Source organism: Pseudorca crassidens, chromosome 1 (assembly GCF_039906515.1).
Source record: "Pseudorca crassidens isolate mPseCra1 chromosome 1, mPseCra1.hap1, whole genome shotgun sequence".
Lineage (NCBI taxonomy): Eukaryota > Metazoa > Chordata > Mammalia > Artiodactyla > Delphinidae > Pseudorca > Pseudorca crassidens.
In genome coordinates this window covers 194862270-194880139 of record NC_090296.1, presented here as the reverse complement: position 1 = coordinate 194880139, position 17870 = coordinate 194862270, and the positions used below count along the sequence as shown (strand labels likewise).

The 17870-nt window shown below is 40.8% G+C and overlaps 1 protein-coding gene and 1 non-coding gene across 11 annotated transcripts in view; both read left to right on the top strand.

Annotated features, from left to right (window-relative positions):
• NSUN6 (NOP2/Sun RNA methyltransferase 6) overlaps positions 1-17870 on the top strand; it is an 89920-nt gene that overhangs the window by 51201 nt on the left and 20849 nt on the right. For all 10 annotated transcript variants that reach the window (XM_067704601.1, XM_067704573.1, XM_067704556.1 and 7 more), the window contains 2 exons: positions 2888-3032; positions 16930-17078. In XM_067704601.1, coding sequence (XP_067560702.1) covers positions 2888-3032; positions 16930-17078 — 294 coding nt within the window. The remainder of the gene's footprint in view (positions 1-2887; positions 3033-16929; positions 17079-17870) is intronic.
• On the top strand, positions 17741-17813 carry TRNAR-UCU (transfer RNA arginine (anticodon UCU)). The gene has a single exon. It is a non-coding gene; the product is annotated as a tRNA-Arg (tRNA).

Sequence of the window (17870 nt, the reverse complement as noted above, 5' to 3'; positions counted from 1 at the left end):
TCTTTGGCTGCGTCGGGGGGATAGACAGGAGGTTGGTGAAGGCCTGGGTTTAATCACAGCTGAGCTTTTGTCCCTTGGATGTGCGAGAAACAGACGCACGTGAGTTGAGGATGTATATAAGGGAGTGTGTGTAACGTGCCGTAGAATCTCAGCTGGGGAAGAGCAGAGCAAGGACACAACAGTGAGGGCCGTGTGTCCGTTGTCACTTTTCTAATTTAGCTCAGATTTATACAGCAGTAAAAATGCTTATGTGCCTAGGAAACTCAGCGGTTTTCTTCCTAGTACTAATTTATAGATAAGAAACAATTACCTACTGAGGTAAGACTTTCTGGCATGGAAACCTCCATGAGGCTGATTTAGCAAAAGCCTTTCTGCTCCAGCTAATTTGCCTGATAAAAGATACAGTATTTCCCACTCTCGCAAGTGCCAGATGTTGGACTTTTATCAGGTGATACGTTTTTGATCTATATTTGATGACGCTTAGGACTGTCAAGGGATTTACAAGCAATCTTGCACAGAAAATAGTTGGAAATTGTACTGTGTCAAGGATGAAATTATAACTTTTCCCTTTCATTAGTGTAGATAACTTTAATTGTCCGAAGACTTCTGATGAAAGTTGTCATTTCTTACACATTCATATTTGACACTATTAGAATTTCTGAAACATTCACAATGTCACAAACGGGGATAAAAATACATAAATATAACATTTTATATTTTCAGTAAATACGCTGAAGGCCTAAACCTGTCATCTCTGCACTATAAATGTGCGCGTGTAAAATCCATACACTGTATGCTCTTCGCATGTACATAGACACTTGCAGTAGCACTAATATAACCTCAATGAGCAGCCTTCAATCTAAGAAAGATCTCCAGTAGAAAAAGGTATTTGTCCTTTAAATATCGTGGAATTGATATCCGTGGTTCATTAGAGGAGATACACTTGCCTATTGACTTACACTACTCTTTGTCAAAAAAGAATTTAAGGTGGTAACAGTGAAAAAAAAAAAAAAAAAACTCTTTAGGGAAGAAAATGCATTAAATACCACCAGTGTGTAAAATGAACACAGAACAGAAGGGTCCATTTTATGGAATTGTGGTATTTAATGCAAATCATTTTTCAGTTTTCCTGAAAGCTCAAATGTAAAGATTATATGCTCTGAGGAAGTGATGATTATCCCCCTCACTTACGGTATGATATTTATTGTGTTTGCTTAAAAGTATATTCACTCAGAGGTATTTTCTGCTCTCCAGTAAGAAGTCTTTCCAAAGAGAGGCTGGGTATTAGAGGTGTGTGCATTCTCTGCTGGTTTTATAACGCGGTGTGAAAACAACCACACAGCCTCGGTGGCACTGCATCCCCTCCGGAGTCTGGGATTCAGTCGATGGCCGCCAGCCTGACTGTGGCACCTGGTCCCTGTGGGTTGGCCGGAGTTTCTCATGGCCTTGGCTGGGCTCACTCACTTGGGTTAGGCTGAGGTCGGCTCAGCTGAGGCCACTGGAATGTCTTGCCTCTGGTCCCTGCATCTCTTGCCCTCCTGTGGGACTAGGGCACTAGCACAGCAGAGCGCAGTAGCTGAGGGTCAGCAGTGGCAGAGGACAAAGCAGAGCAAGGCCAGCGTTCCGCATCTCTCCTTGCATCACTCCTACTGTCATCCCATCAGCCAGTGCAAACCAGGTGGCTGAGTCCGACTCGGACCAGCCGGGTGTTGCAAGGTCAACGGCAGAGGGTGGGGATACATGGAGACTTGAAGAGTTGGGGCCATTTAGGCAATCTCGCAGCGGGCCAGCACCCAGGAACCTGAACAGAAATATTTGAGCCAGAATTGAATCCCAGATTTTGTTAATACTTTCATTTTGTCATTGTTGATTTTTTTTGTTTGTAGTTAAGCAGAATTTTGTATAAGTGAGGCTTCCAGTCTTGTACTTTTGTAAGAGCAACCTTCGGCCAGTGCAGTTTCTCCTTCACTGTAGTTGCAGTGGAACCTTATTCTGGTGGGTTTTGCCTACTTTTCCAGTTCAGCTCACTCGAAATGGTTTCCCCGTCCGTCGAGGTATTAACTGGAACTATGCCGGCCGCTAAACTTAGTGTCACATTCAAGAACACAATCAGCAAATCTTCAGTATTGTAGTCTATGCAGTCAATGCGTATGTCACAACAAGGAGGAACAAAAGCAAAAAAAAAATACACTGAAAAGTTTACATCACCATCTCTGCAGAACATTTCATAGTATGTTTTAAAATACCATGTGACTATCACAACTCATTCACAAAACTGTAGCCTCTTGTCTTTATTGACTTTGACTTAATCGAAGTGTTCCCATGTAAAATTATTTTTGAACTACTACCACTGCAGAACATTTGCTGTGATATACAGGCTTCTATTTTTCTGTCTTTAGTTGTCAGAATTCACGTGAATTTTGTTACATGTATGTATCTCAGAAAGCATTGGGATGAGGATTGATTTTTTACAAGTAACATTCATCTGTATCTCAGAGGACCAGAAGGCAGATGTCTCAGAACGTTAGTTGATGCTCTTCCAGAGGTGAGCAAGGCACATCAAATTGGCGATTTTTTAATAGTTATCTCAAATGGGTATTCTAAAGTTTCTTTAGAAGATTGCAAACGCTGCTTTTGCTTTTGAGTTTTGCGGATTAAAAGTAGATGGGTATTATAAGAAAATTATCTGGCAAGATTGGGTTCTTTAAAAGGTAAGACTTAAGTATTGGATGTAAATTTGATATTCATTTGGATGATGACTTCAGCTTTAAAACTAGAGATAGGAGGAAAGTGGGGAAGACTGTAATTGTCCGTTTTTCTCATTATTAATAACTTTCATGACTGCTTTGGATTTTCACTTTTTTATGTGTTTGTTTTGTTTTTTTAGGGAGAAGTGATAGCACTGGATAAAATATCCAACAAAGTAGAAAAAATAAAGCAGAATGCGTTATTGTTAGGGCTAAATTCCATCAGGGCATTTTGCTTCGATGGAACAAAGGCCCTTAAACTTGATATGGTTAAGGACACAGATGGTGAGTTAAATTTTATCTTTTCAAGGCTTTTATAATCGGCTTTACAAACAGATTGTCAGATTTTGCTACCTATGTTCTAGCCCCTAAATATCCATAGGGCCTTGGCATGGATCTAAGGTATTTTGCTGTAATAGATGTCTTCTTGCTTTTCATCTCATCTTTGAATATCAAGTTTTTAATACAGAATCAAACCTCCAAGACTTGGTCAAACTCTTTGTTCTTAACCTATTTATTTTTTTATTGAAGTATAGTTGATTTACAGTGTTCTGTTAATTTCTGCTGTACAACAAAGTGATTCAATTATACATATATATACATTTTTTTAAAATATTCTTTTCCATTATGGTTTACCACAGGATACTGAATACAGTTCTTTGTGCTATACAGTAGGATCTTGTTGTTTATCCATTCTATGTATAAAAGCTTACATCTACTAACCCCAATCTCCCACTCCATCCCTCCCCCTGCCCCTCCCCTTTGGCAACCACAAGTCTGTTCTCCATGTCCGTGAGTCTGTTTTGTAGATAGGTTCATTTGTGTCATATTTTAGATTCCACATTTAAGTGATATTATATGGTATTTGCTTTCTGACTTATCTCACTTAGTATGATAATCTCTAGTTGCATCCATGGTGCTGCAAATGGCATTGTTTCATTCTTTTTCTATGGCTGAATAGTATTCCATTGTATATATGTACCACATCTTCTTTATCCATTCCTCTGTCAGTGGACATTTAGGTTGTTTCCATGTGTTGGCTATTGTGAATAGTGCTGCTAGGAACATAGGGGTGCGTGTATCTCTTTGGATTAGAGTTTCCTCTGGATATATGCCCAGGGGTGGGATTGCTGGATCATATGGTGGCTCTATGTTTAGGTTTCTGAGGGATCTCCATACTGTTCTCCACAGTGGCTGTACCAATTTACGTTTCCGCCAACTGTGTAGGAGGGTTCTCTTTTCTCCATATCCTCTCCAGCATTTGTTATTTGTAGAGGTTTTAATGATGGCCATTCTGACCGGTGTGAGGTGGTACCTCATTGTAGTTTTGATTTGCATTTCTCTAATAGTTTAGCAATGTTGAACATCTTTTCATATGCCTACTGTCCATTTGTATTTCCTCTTTGGAGAAATGTCTATTTAGGTCTTCTGCCCATTTTTCGATTGGGTTGTTTGTTTTCTTTTTGTTGTTGAGTTGTTTGAGCTGTTTGTATAATTTGGAAATTAAACCCTTGTTGGTTGCATCATTTGCAAATATTTTCGCCCATTCTGTAGGTTGTCTTTTCGTTTTGTTGATTGATTGTTTCCTTTGCTGTGCAAAGGCTTGTAAGTTTGATTAAGTCCCATTTGTTTATTTTTGTTTTTATTTCTGTCACCTTGGGAGACTGACCAAAGAAAACATTGGTATGACTTATGTCAGAGAATGTTTTGCCTATGATCTTTTCTAGGAGTTTTATGGTGTCATGTCTTATGTTTAAGTCTTCAAGCCATTTTGAGTTTATTTTTTGAGTATGATGTGAGGGAGTGTTCTAACTTCACTGATTTACATGTGGCTGTCTAACTTTCCCAGCACCACTTGCTGAAGAGACTGTCTTTTTCCCATTGTATATTCTTGCCTCATGTGTCAAAGCTGTGTGATTGACCGTAGTTGTGTGGGTTTATTTCTGGGCTCTCTGTTCTGTTTCATTGATCCATATGTCTGTTTTTTTGTGCCAATACCATGCTGTTTTGATTACTGTAGCTTTGTAGTATTGTCTGAAGTCTGGGAGGGTTATGCCTTCTGCTTTGTTCTTTTTCTTCAGGATTGCTTTGGCAATTCTGGGTCTTTGGTGGTTCCATATGAATTTTAGGATTATGTGTTCTAGTTCTGTGAAAAATGTCATGAGTGATTTGATAGGGATTGCATTAAATCTGTAGATTGCTTTGGGTAGTATGGCCTTTTTTTTTTTTTTTTTTTTGCGGTACACGGGCCTCTCACTGTTGTGGCCTCTCCCGTTGCGGAGCACAGGCTCTGGACGCGCAGGCTCAGTGGCCATGGCTCACGGGCCCAGCCACTCCACAGCATGTGGGATCTTCCTGGACCGGGGCACGAACCCGTGTCCCCTGCATTGGCAGGCGGACTCTCAACCACTGCACCACCAGGGAAGCCCAGTATGGCCATTTTAACAATATTAAATCTCATCCAAGAGCATGGGATATCTTTCCATTTCTTTGAATCATCTTCAGTTTCCTTTTTTAATGTTTTATAGTTCTCAGTGTATAAGTCTTTCACCTCCTTGGTCAGGTTTATTTAGTATTTTATTTTTGGGGGTGTGATTTTGAAAGGTATTGGTTTTTTGTTTGTTTGTTTTTACATTCCCTTTCTGCTATTTCATTGTTAGTGTAAAGAAATACAGCTGATTTCTGTATGTTAATCTTTTATCCTGCTAACTTCTTGAATTTGTTTATCAGTTCTAGTAGTTTTTGTGTGGAGTTTTTAGGGTTTTCTGTATATAGAATCACGTCATTTGCATATAATGACAGTTTTATCTCTTCCGTCCTAATTTGGATACCTTTTATTTCTTTTTCTTGTCTGATTGCTGTGTCTAAGACTTCCAATACTATGTTGAACAGAAGTGGTGAGAGTGGGCATCCTTGTCCTGTTCCAGATTTTAGTGGGAAGGCTGTCAGCTTTTCACTGTTGAGTATTATATTAGCTGTGGGTTTGTCATAAATAGCTTTTATTATGTTGAGATATGTTCCCTCTGTACCCACTTTGGTAAGAGTTTTTATCATGAATGCATGTTGAATTTTGTTAGATGCTTTTTCTGCATGTATTGAAATGATCATGTGGTTTTTGTTTTTTCTGTTGTTGATGTGGTGTATCACATTGATTTGCATATGTTGGACCATCCTTGTGAACTTGGGATGAATCCCATTTGGTCGTGGTGTTTGATCTTTTTTATGTGTTGTTGGATTCAGTTTGGTAATATTTTGTTGAGAATTTTTGCATCTATATTCATCAAAGATATTGGCCTGTAATTTTCTTTTTTAGTGGTTTTCATATCAGGGTGATGGTGGCTTCATAGAATGTCTTTGGGAGTGTTCCCTCTTCTGCAGTTTTTTTGAAGAGTTGGAGAAGGATCGGTAAGAGTTGTTCTTTGTATGTTTGGTAGAATTCACCTATGAAGCCATCTGGTCCTGGACTTTTCTTTGTAGGCAGTTTTAAAATTACAGATTCTATTGATATTTCACTTCTAGTGATCAGTCTGTTCAAATTATCTATTTCTTGATTCAGTTTTGGTGGACTGAATGTTTCTAGAAAGTTGTCCATTTCTTCTAGGTTGTTGAATTTGTTGGCATATAATTGTTCATAGTATTCCCTTTTTTTTTTGTATTTCTATAGTGTTGGTTGTTATGTCCCTTTTTCATTTCTTGTTTAGATTATTTGGGTTCTCTCTCTTTCCTTCTTGGTGAGCCTGGCCAGAGGTTTGTCAATCTTGTTTATTACCCTTTCAAAGAACCAGCTCTTGGTTTTATTGATTTTTTTTTTCTATTGTTTTAAATCTCTGTTTATTTCCCCTCTAATCTTTATTATTTCCTTCCTAATGCTGACTTTAGGTTTTGTTTGTTCTTTTTCCAATTCTTTTAAGTGTTAACCTATTTGGTTTAGTTTCATATTACAGCTCAGAAAGCTGAGATTTGAGACAAACCTTTCAGTTTTATGATTCTTCATTTTTCTTTAGGAATTGGGGATATAGAGCCGGCAGGGAAAAACTGCCACATATCTTGTTTTGGAATAAAATAATACAGTAGTTAAATTGCTCTATTTCTCTCTCTTTGTCTCTATTTTGATTTGGTTTCATAAAGTATTCGATAAACTTGCATATTTTAATGAAGTAGTTGGCATTAGTTTCTCTAGAATGTTCACTGATTAAAGATGCTATTTGATTCATGATGACTTTTTAAAAAATTAACTTATTTTTTTATTTTCTTTTATATTGGAGTATATTTGTGTTTTTTTTTTTTTTTTTTTTGCGGTACGCAGGCCTCTCACTGCTGTGGCCTCTCCCGTTGCGGAGCACAGGCTCTGGACGCGCAGGCTCAGAGGCCATAGCTCACGGGCCCAGCCGCTCCATGGCACGTGGGATCTTCCCGGACCGGGGCACGAACCTGTGTCCCCTGCATCGGCAGGCGGACTCTCAACCACTGCGCCACCAGGGAAGCCCCTATATTGGAGTATATTTGATTTACAATGTTGTGTTAGTTTCAGGTGTACAGCAAAGTGATTTAGTTATACATACACATGTATTTATTCTTTTCCAGGATTCATGATGACTTTTAAAATGCCTGCTACATCAGTAGTAATGTGAAAATCCACATACCTTTAAGAAATTATTTTGTAACTTCTGCCTAATATGTAGTAAGTCACACGTGATTAAGAAGCCAAAACAAATGAAGCACATGGAATACTTGCCAGAAAAACAGGGACTATCCTGAAGAAGAGTGGGAGCAGGTCGGGTTGAATTGCCTGATTACATGACAACAGTGTGTCATGGTCAGTGGCTTGTCAGCCCTGAAGTGTTAGCCAGGGGTTTGCAGTTTATATCAGTGTGTAGGCTAGGGGGCTGTACCAGAGAGACCCAAAATACAGTGACTTAGAAAAGATAGAAGCGTTTTTTGGTTTTCTTGTTTATTTTTGTCTCACTGAAAAGTTAAAGAGGTGGACATCCAATGCTGGGAACTTCATCTCTGGGTCCAAGACAGCTGTTCCAGTTTTTGTCCCAGGGGGTAGGAAGGGACTGGGAGATGCACAAGACCTGGAAGTGGGGTGCATATCCCGCTGGCCACAACTTAGTAGTTTGATCAACTTAGCTGCAAGGGGGGCTGGAAAACGTAGTCTTCAGCTGTGTTGCCATGTGCCCAGTTCACACCATTTCTATAGAAAAGAGGATAATTGTTATTGAAGAACAAATAGCAGTCTGCCAAAAGCTTTGTACTATTAAAAGTGGAAATGGGGCTTCCCTGGTGGCGCGGTGGCTGAGAGTACGCCTGACGATGCAGGGGACGTGGGTTCGTGCCCCGGTCTGGGAGGATCCCACATGCTGCGGAGCGGCTGGGCCCGTGAGCCATGGCCGCTGGGCCTGCGCGTCCAGAGCCTGTGCTCCACAACGGGAGAGGCCACAACAGTGAGAGGCCCGCGTACCGCAAAAACAAAAACAAAAAAAGAAAACAAAACAACAAAAAAAAGTGGAGATAGTGACTGTTTCCATTTTTTTCTTTTATTCATCGGTAAAATTTTTCTTCCCCCTTTAAAGTAAGTAAAAGAGCTTGAAAGCCTCTGAGTGGGTAAGTGAGATGCATAGTATAAGGTGCAAGGAGTGACCCAGTAACTATGCTAGCATCATGCTATGTGGTAGTTTTCCTACACAATTTGTTCTGGTTATGTTCTGTTGTTATCCACATCGTGCCACCACTTAGTGATGAAAACCACAGTAATCATTTCATTATTATTCTTCACAATTCTGGGGGCTGACCAGACCCTCAGATACATGGTTCTTACTTGCAGTATCTCGTGCAGTTGTGGTCATGTGGTAGTGGAGGGAGATGTCATCTTGAAGGTGCTCTCTTTCACATACACATCAGGAGGATGATGGTGGCTCTCAGGTGAGACCCCTCCACGTGTCCTGGATACTCTCAGCGTGTTGGTTGGGTGGGTTTCGAGGGCGAATGTTGGAATAGCCCCAGGCAGCAGCCATGTCCCCATTTATGACCTATTCCAGAAGTCAGCATCGATTCTGCTGTTGCCCAGAATAAATGAGAAGGAATATTACATCCCACCTCTTGTGTCACTGTGGTGAGTGTCAGTGTCAGATTGTAAGAATGTGTGGAATGGACAGTCTTGTGGCAGCCATCTTTGGGAAGTATAATTGCTTTCACAGCCGTAAAGTATTTTTATTAAAAAAGAAATTATTTATTTGGCTGTGCCGGGTCTTTAGTTTCGGTGCACCGGGTCTTTAGTTGTGGTACACAGGATCTTTAGTTGCGGTGTGTGGGATCTTTGGTTGTGGCATGTGGGATCTTAGTTGCGACATGCGGGATCTGACCAGGGTTCAAACTCAGGCCCCCTGCCTTGGAAGCATGAAGTCTTAACTGCTGGACCACTGGGGAAGTCCCAGATTATTTTTATTTTTAGTCGTACATTTTTATATGCATAATGGATTGTTAGCTGAACACAGGACTACTGTAATGTGTAAAGTATTACACTTGTTTATCCTTTGTGGCCACCTTTACACACTTTGCTTCATAAAGAAGAGGCCCGTGGAAGCACAGCACTCTCTCACCCTCCTGGAATTGAGGCTTCGGGTCCTGCTTCAGTGCCATTTATAAGTGATCGCTGCTGCCTCCTTCTCCTGCCATCCCCGACTGCTGCCCCTACTCTCGACCCCGCCCAACTCTGTGTCAGACTTGCCGTCGGGCACTGCCAACTCTACATCCTGGGCCCTACCACATCTTGTTTATCCATTCTTCTGTCGATGAACATTTAGGTTGCTTCCATGTCTTGGCGATTGTAAGCAGTGCTACAGTGAACACTGGGGTGCGTGTATCCTTTTGAACCATGGTTTTGTCTGGATATATGCCCAGTAGTGGGATTGCTGGATCATATGGTAGTTCTCTTTTTAGTTTTTTAAGAAACCTCCATACTGTTCTCCATAGTGGTTGTACCAATTTACTTCCCACCAACAGTGTTGGAGGGTTCCCTTTGCTTCACACCCTCTCCGACATTTGTTTGTAGACTTTAAAAAAATTTATTTATTTATTTATTTGGTTGTGCCGGGTCTTAGTTGTGGCAGGTGGGCTCCTTAGTTGTGGCATGCGAACTCTTAGTTGCGTCATGCATATGGGATCTAGTTCCCTGACCTGGGATCCAACCTGGGCCCCCTGCATTGGGAGCATGGAGTCTTAACCACTGGGCCACCAGGGTAGTCCCTGTTTGTAGACTTTGATCATGGCCATTCTGACTGGTGTGAGGTGATAACTCGTTGTAGTTTTGATTTGCATTTCTCTGATAATTACTGATGTTGAGCATCTTTTCATGTGCTTTTTGGCCATCTGTATGTTTTTGGAGAAATGTCTATTTAGATCTTGTGCCCATTTTTTGATTGGGTTGTTTGTTTTTTTGCCATAGAGCTGCATGAGCTGTTTCTATATTTTGGAGATTAATCCCTGTCGGTCACATCATTTACGAATATTTTCTCCCATTCTGTGGGTTATCTTTTCATTTTGTTGATGGTTTCCTTTGCTGTGCAGAAGCTTTTGAATTTAATTAGGTCATCTGTTTGTTCTTGTTTTTATTTCTATTACTCTAGGAGATGGATCAAAAAAGATACTGCTTGAATTTATGTCAAAGAGTATTCTTACTATGTTTGCCTCCAAGAGTTTTATAGTATCCAGTCTTACATTTAGGTCTTTAACTCATTTTGAGTTTATTTTTGTGCATGGTGTTAGAAAATGTTCTAATTTCATTTTTTACATGTAGCTGTCCAGTTTTCCCAGCACCATTTATTGAAGACACTGTCTTTTCTCCATTGTATAGTCTTGCCTCCTTTGTTGTAGATTAATTGATCATAGGTGCGTGGGTTTATTTCTGGACTTTCTGTCTTGTTCCGTTGATCTGTATTTCTGTTTTTGTGCCAGTTCCATACTGTTTTGATTACCGTAGCTTTGTAGTATAGTGTGAAGTCAGGGAATCTTATTCTTCCAGCTTTGTTTTTCTTTCTCAAGATTGTTTTGGCTATTCAGATATTTTTGTGTCTCCATAGAAATTTAAAATCTTTTTGTTTTTAGTTTTGTGAAAAATGCCATTGGTAATTGGATAGGGATTGCACTGCATCTGTAGATTGCCTTGGGTTGTATAGTCATTCTGACAATATTGATTCTTCCAACCCAGGAATATGGTATATCTTTCCTCTGTTTGTGTCATCTTCGATTTCTTTCATCGGTTTTTCATAGTTTTCAGAGTACAGGTCTTTGTCTCCTTAGGTAGGTTTATCCGTAGGTATTTTATTCTTTTTGATGCGATGGTAAATGGGATTGTTTCTTTAATTTCTGTTTTTGGACTTTCATTGTTAGTGTATAGAAATGCAGCAGATTCTATGTTTTAATTTTGTATTCTGCAGCTTTACTGAATTCATTAATGAGCTCTAGTAGTTTTCTGGTAGTATCTTTAGGATTTTCTATGTATAGTATCATGTCATCTGCGAACAGTGACAGTTTTACTTCTTCTTTTCCAATTTGGATGTCTTCTATATCGTTTTCTTCTCTGATTGCTGTGGCTAGGACTTCCAAAACTATGTTCAATAAAAGTGGTGAGAGTGGACATCCTTGTCTTGTTCCTGATCTTACAGGAAGTGCTTTCAGCTTTCCATCATTGAGAATGATGTTTGCTGTGGATTTGTCATATACGGCCTTTATTATGTTGAAGTGAGTTCCCTCTATGCCCACTTTCTGGAGAGTTTTCATCATAAATGGGTGTTGAATTTTGTCAAAAGCTTTTTCTGCATCTATTGAGATGATCATATGGTTTTTATTCTTCAATTTGTTAATGTGGTGTATCACACTGATTGATTTACAGATGTTGAAGAATTCTTGCATCCCAGGGATAAATCCCGTTTGGTCATGGTGTGTGATCCTTTTAATGTATTGTTGGATTTGGTTTGCTAGTATATTTGTTGAGGATTTTTGCATCTATGTTCATCAGTGATATTGGTCTGTAATTTTTTTTTTTTTTTTTTGGTGGTATTTTTGTCTGGTTTTAGTATCAGGGTGATGGTGGCCTCATAGAATGAGCTTGGGAGTGTTCCTTCCTCTGCAGGTTTTGCAATAGTTCCAGAAGGATAGGTGTTAACTCTTCTGTAAATGTTAGATAGAATTTGCCTGTGAATCCATCTGGTCCTCTACTTTTCTCTTTTTTTTAAATAAATAAATAGATTTATTTATTTATTTATTTATCTTTATTTTTGGCTGCATTGGGTCTGCGTTGCTGTGCGTGGGCTTTCTCTAGTTGCGGTGAGCGGGCTTCAGTAGTTGCAGCACGTGGGCTCAGTAGTTGTGGCTCGCAGGCTCTAGAGCGCAGGCTTAGTAGTTGTGGTGCATGGGCTTAGTTGCTTAGTTGCTCCGCGGCATGTGGGATTTTCCTGCACCAGGGCTCGAACACACGACCCCTGCATTGGCAGGCTGATTGTCAACCATTGCGCCACCAGGGAAGCCCCTCGACTTTTGTTTGTTGGGAGGTTTCAATCACAGTTTCAATTTCAGTACTTGTGATTGGTCTGTTCATATTTTCTATTTCTTCCTGGTTCAGTCTTGGGAGATTGTGTTTTTCTAAGAGTTTGTCCATTTCTTCTAGTTGGTCCATTTTATTGGCATATAGTTGATTGTAGTAGTCTCTTATGATCCTTTATATTTCTGTGGTGTCCATTTCAACTTCTCCTTTTTCATTTCTAAGTTTATTCATCTGAGCCCTCTCCCTTTTTTCTTGACAAGTCTGGCTAAAGATCTATTCTGCCATCTTGTCTCAACACCCCTCAAAAGTTGAAAAAAGTGCTTGTTACTGGTTCTTGTTTCCTCGTCTCTCAAGCTGAGAACCAGTTTCCAGTAGGGCCTTGAGCCCACTGGTCAGGGCTACATGGTTTCCCTAGCTGAGCTTTGAGGTGAGAGGGAAAATGCACCCTTCTTCACTCCTCTCTTCTCTTCCCCACAACGATTGTGGTGTGGGGTGGTTGGCACTGGGGTTGGAGACACACCTCTGGAGCCCCTTTTACCCCTAAGAGCCACAGGCCAAACTGAAGTGACTGAGGCCCTGGCGTCGGGGGAGCCTCTCTGCTCTAATTTTTATTATTTTCTTCCTCTGCTTCATTTTTAGTTTGCTCCTCTTTTTTCAGTGTCTTAAGAATGGAAGCCTAGGTTATTACTTTGAGACTTTTCTTTTTTCTTTCTTCTTTTATTTTAATAAATTTATCTTTTTATTTTTGGCTGTGTTGGGTCTTCGTCGCTGTGCAGACTTTCTCTAGTTGCGGCGAGCGGGGGCTACTCTCCATTGCGGTGTGCAGGCGTCTCATTGCGGTGGCTTCTCTTGTTGCAGAGCATGGGCTCTAGGCGGGTGGGCTTCAGTAGTTGTGGCACACGGGCTCAGTAGTTGCAGTACGCGGGCTCTAGAGTGCAGGCTCAGTAGTTGTGGCGCACGGGCTTAGTTGCTCCATGGCATGTGGGATCTTCCCGGACCAGGACTCGAACCCATGTCCCCTGCATTGGCAGGTGGATTCTCAACCACTGCACCACCAGGGAAGTCCTGAGACTTTTCTTTTTAATGTAGGTATTTACAGCTGTAAATGTCCCTCTAAGCACTATTTCACTACTTCCCATAAGATTTGGTACATTGTGTTTTGTTTTCGTTCACGTCACAGCATTTTAGGATTTACCTGTGATTTCTTTGCCCCACGGTTATTTAGGAGCATGTTTTTAAATTTCCACATACTTGGAATTTTCCAGATTTCTTTCTGTTACTAACTTCTGTTTTCATTCCATTTTGGTGGGAGAAGAAACGTGTGAGTTTAAGCTTGTTCAGATTTACTCAGCTTTGTCTTACGGCCTTGCATATGGTTTGTCTCCACGTGCACTGCAGAGGAATACGCGTTCTGCTGTTACATAGTGTTTTCTATTAGGTCTAGTTGGTTTATAATGTTGAAGTGTTCTGTTTCCTGTTGGTCTTCTGCCTCTTTGTTCTTTTCATTAGTAGTAGTTCTGTTTTTAATTTTATGAGGAACTTCCATACTGTTTTCCATAGTGGTTGCACCAGTTTACATTCCCACTGGCAATGCACGAGGGTTCCCTTTTCTCCACACCCTCTTCAACGCCTGTCTTTTTGATGACCTGTGGGGTTTTTTTTTTTTTTTTTTTTACTTTTTTATTTTATTTTTATTTTTATTTTTGGCTGCGTTCGGTCTTCGTTCGGCTCTTCTCTAGTTGCGGTGAGCGGGAGCTACTCTACGTTGTGGTGCTCGGGCTTCTCATTGCGGTGGCTTCTCTTCACAGAGCACGGGCCCTAGAGAGCACAGGCTTCAGTAGTGGTGGTGCACGGGCTTAACTGCTCCGCGGCATGTGGGATCTTCCAGGAGGAGGGCTTGAACCTATGTCCCCTGCATTGACAAGCGGCCTCCCAACCACTGCGCCACCAGGGAAGTCCCTGACCTGTGGTTTTGATGTGCATTTCCCTGATGATTAGTGCCGTTGGGTGTCTTGTCATGTGCCTGTTGGCCATCTGTCTGTCTCTTTTGGAAAAATGCCTGTTCAGGTTCTCTGCCCGTTTTTTAATCAGGTGGTTTTGTTTTTTTGATAATTGAGTTTTGTGAGTTCATTATATACTTTGGGTATGGTATTAACCCTTATCAGGCAGATCATTTGCTACCGTTCTATAGATTGTCTTTTGGTTTTGTTGGTGGTTTCTTTCACTGCAAAAGCTTTTAGGTTTGATTAGGTACCAGTTGTGTATTTTTGCTTTTGTTTTCCTTGCCTGAGGTGAAACAGAATTGCTAAGACTTCTGCAAAGGAGTGTGCTGCCTGTGTTTTCTTCTAGTTGGTGTATGGTTTCTGGTCTTACATTTAGGACTTTTGTTCATTTTCATTTTGTTTTTATATATGGTGTGAGAAAATGTTCTGACTTCATTCTTTTGCATATAGTCGTCCAGTTTTCCCCAAATCTCTTATTGAAGACTGTCTTTTCCCCCATTGTGTACTTTTGCTTCCCTTGTCATAGATTAATTGACTGTAAGTGTGCGGATTTATTTCTGGGCTCTCCAGAAGTTCAGGGGCGAGGCTCCCTGGAGCTGGGATTCAGAACTCTAAGGAGGGGGTTTTACCTAGCTGCTGTGCTGCGCAGGGTCCAGCTTGAGAGAGGGGGCTCTGTCCACTTCATACGGATACTTAAGGGAAAAAGCTGGAAACTGTACCTGTCAAGGCGAAGGGCTGTTACTGGGCTTGTTTGTTTGTTTTTTTTTGTGGTACGCGGGCCTCTCACTGTTGTGGCCTCTCCCGTTGCGGAGCACAGGCTCCGGACGCGCAGGCTCAGCGGCCATGGCTCACGGGCCCAGCCGCTCTGCGGCATGTGGGATCTTCCTGGACCAGGGCACGAACCCGTGTCCCCTGCATCGGCAGGCGGACTCGCAACCACTGCGTCTCCAGGGAAGCCCTACTGGGCTTGTTTTGACAGAAACAGCAAGCCATCAGGAAGGATCAAGTCCTGTCCTCTACCCCTTTTATCTTTCATTCTCTTCCCACCCCCATCGCTTCTCTGCCTCCTGTTGGTGAATCTTGAAGCCAACAGGCAAAGGAGAATTGTAGTTCACAGAGTTCCCCCCTCAGCATCACACAGCAGAGTAGAGGTGGGTAAACTTGGAGCTCAGAAGAATATAGCTTAATAACTAGCATATTTGGAGCAGAACAGATAGTCCTTGAAATAGGTTCAAATGTATACTAAAATTTCGTGTATGATAAAATTAGCATTGCAAACCTAGAGGGAAAAGTAAATTAATAAATGGCTCTAAGATGATTTTTTTGTTTGGAGGGCTGGGGGAAAGGTTTATACACAAAAGTAACTTTAGGATGGATTAAAGTTTACTGTCAAGAATTAAATGGAAAGTAACTAGAAGGAGGTATAGATGAACATTTATTTGACTTCATAATGGGGAAGATTTTAAAGCATGAAAGCAAAGCTAGAACTCAAGAAAAAAGATAAATTTAATACTCAACATTTATGTATGTAAAAAAAAACATGGCAGATGGCAAATAGTGGGAAATATTTGTAAAATAGTTAAGATGAGATCACTATTTTTGATGTACAAAGAGCTCTTCTAATCAATACAAAAAAGACAAGTCTCAGTAGAAAACCAGCAAAGACAATGTGACCATCTAAACAAAAAAATACAAATGGTCAATAACATAATTATCAACTTTGATGAGGATTTTGGGGAAAGTACACTCATGACACTGGAAGTGTAAATTGCATATACTCTTTCTACAGGGTTTTATCAGTATGTATTAAAACCCTTAAAAATAATTGCTTACTTTGGAAAGATATTTCTTTGGAGGCAGTCGATAAGAAAGCAAGGATGGTTGTAGATGGAGATGAGTTAAATTGATAAGAGCTTGTGTCTCACAGTTTTGCAGTCAGAAAAGCAGGTTATCTTGGGGTGAGACCCAGAACGCTGCTGTGGGCACCGTAGGAAATCAGCTAGCTTTGCATGAAAGCAGTCTGCAGTAATATCTTGCCTACAGTTAGATACCATAAATATATGAGCAGACCCGCTTGGTTTCATGATTTTCTCCAGTAACCCTAAGTAGATGAGAAGCTGGAGTGGAGAAAGTTATGTAAGCAAATGCAGAGGGAAACCTGTGGAAGATTGGATTCGGGGCCATGTAGACTCATTCTAGAGCATAGCCTTGCTGATGGCCACAGAAGCAAGGAAGCCGAGGAACCATAGAACCAGGGTGTTTGCCTAGAAACTAAAAGGTAGTCTCTTTTTCTGGGGCTGTCTGCAGTAAGATTTACTAAGAAAAATACCAGCTCTTAGAATGACTACAGTTAATTTCATGTCCCAGCTCTGATGAAGTGTGGCTTCTGACATTGGGGGTACCGGTCTTGTTTGATTAGGCCTTGGCTTGCGCTGTATCAGTTAATCCTATAATAATCACATCTTTAACCTCTTTTACCTGTAAGTCAGTTAGCTTAGCCAGCTACCTGATGGAATTGTTATGCATTACTTTCTGTTCTAGATGATGATGTTAAATTCCGATAATTGCATCTGTTTCAGGAGTTTTCTGTCCTAATAGGGCAGAGGGCAAATAATGTTTATAATTCTCTTTATAGGAGAACCTCCATTCTTACCGGAATCTTTTGACCGAATTCTTCTGGACGCTCCCTGCAGTGGACTGGGACAGAGACCAAACATGGCTTGTACTTGGACTTTGAAGGAAGTGACATCATATCAGCCATTACAGCGAAAACTCTTCACTGTGGTATGTGATAATTTTTTGCTGTGGAAGAAAGGTGACCTTTACTAGTTTGATCTTTTAAAGACTGAGAGCAGTATTCATAGCAGCATTATTCACAGTAACCAAAATGTGGAAAAAACCCAGGTATCCATCAACAGATGAAGGGATAAGTAAAATGTGGCATGTACATACAATGGAATATTACCCAGCCTTAAAAAGGAATGAAATTCTCATACACGCTACAACATGGATGAATTTTGAACACATTATGCTAAGTTATATAAGCCAGACACAAAAGGACCCAATGGTGTGTGATTCTGTTTACATGAGTATCAAGAATAGGCAAATTCATGGAGACGGAAAGTAGAAAAGAGGTTGCCAGAGGCTGGAGGGACAGGACAGCGAATGGGGAGTTCCTGTTTCATGGGATGATGAAGAAGTTCGGGAGATGGGATAATGGTGATGGTTGTAAACAGTGTGAGTGTACTTAATGCCATTGAATTGTACACTTAAAAATGGTTAAAATGGTAAATTTTATATACACTGTACCACACACACAGAACACCTGGTTTTCCTTTATGTTGAGTCACTCTTTCATCTCAGGCAATAATAGAATTTCTTCTCTGAGGCATTTAAGGAATTTCAAACATTCTGCTCTGTCTTAAAAATAGAGCATTGTTGGGACTTCCCTGGCAGTCCAGTGGTTAGGACTCTGCGCTTCTACTGCAGGGGACCCGGGTTCGATCCCTGGTCGGGGAGCTAAGATCCTGCACGCTGCACGGCGTGGCCAAAAATAAAGGGGGGGTTGTTAACATA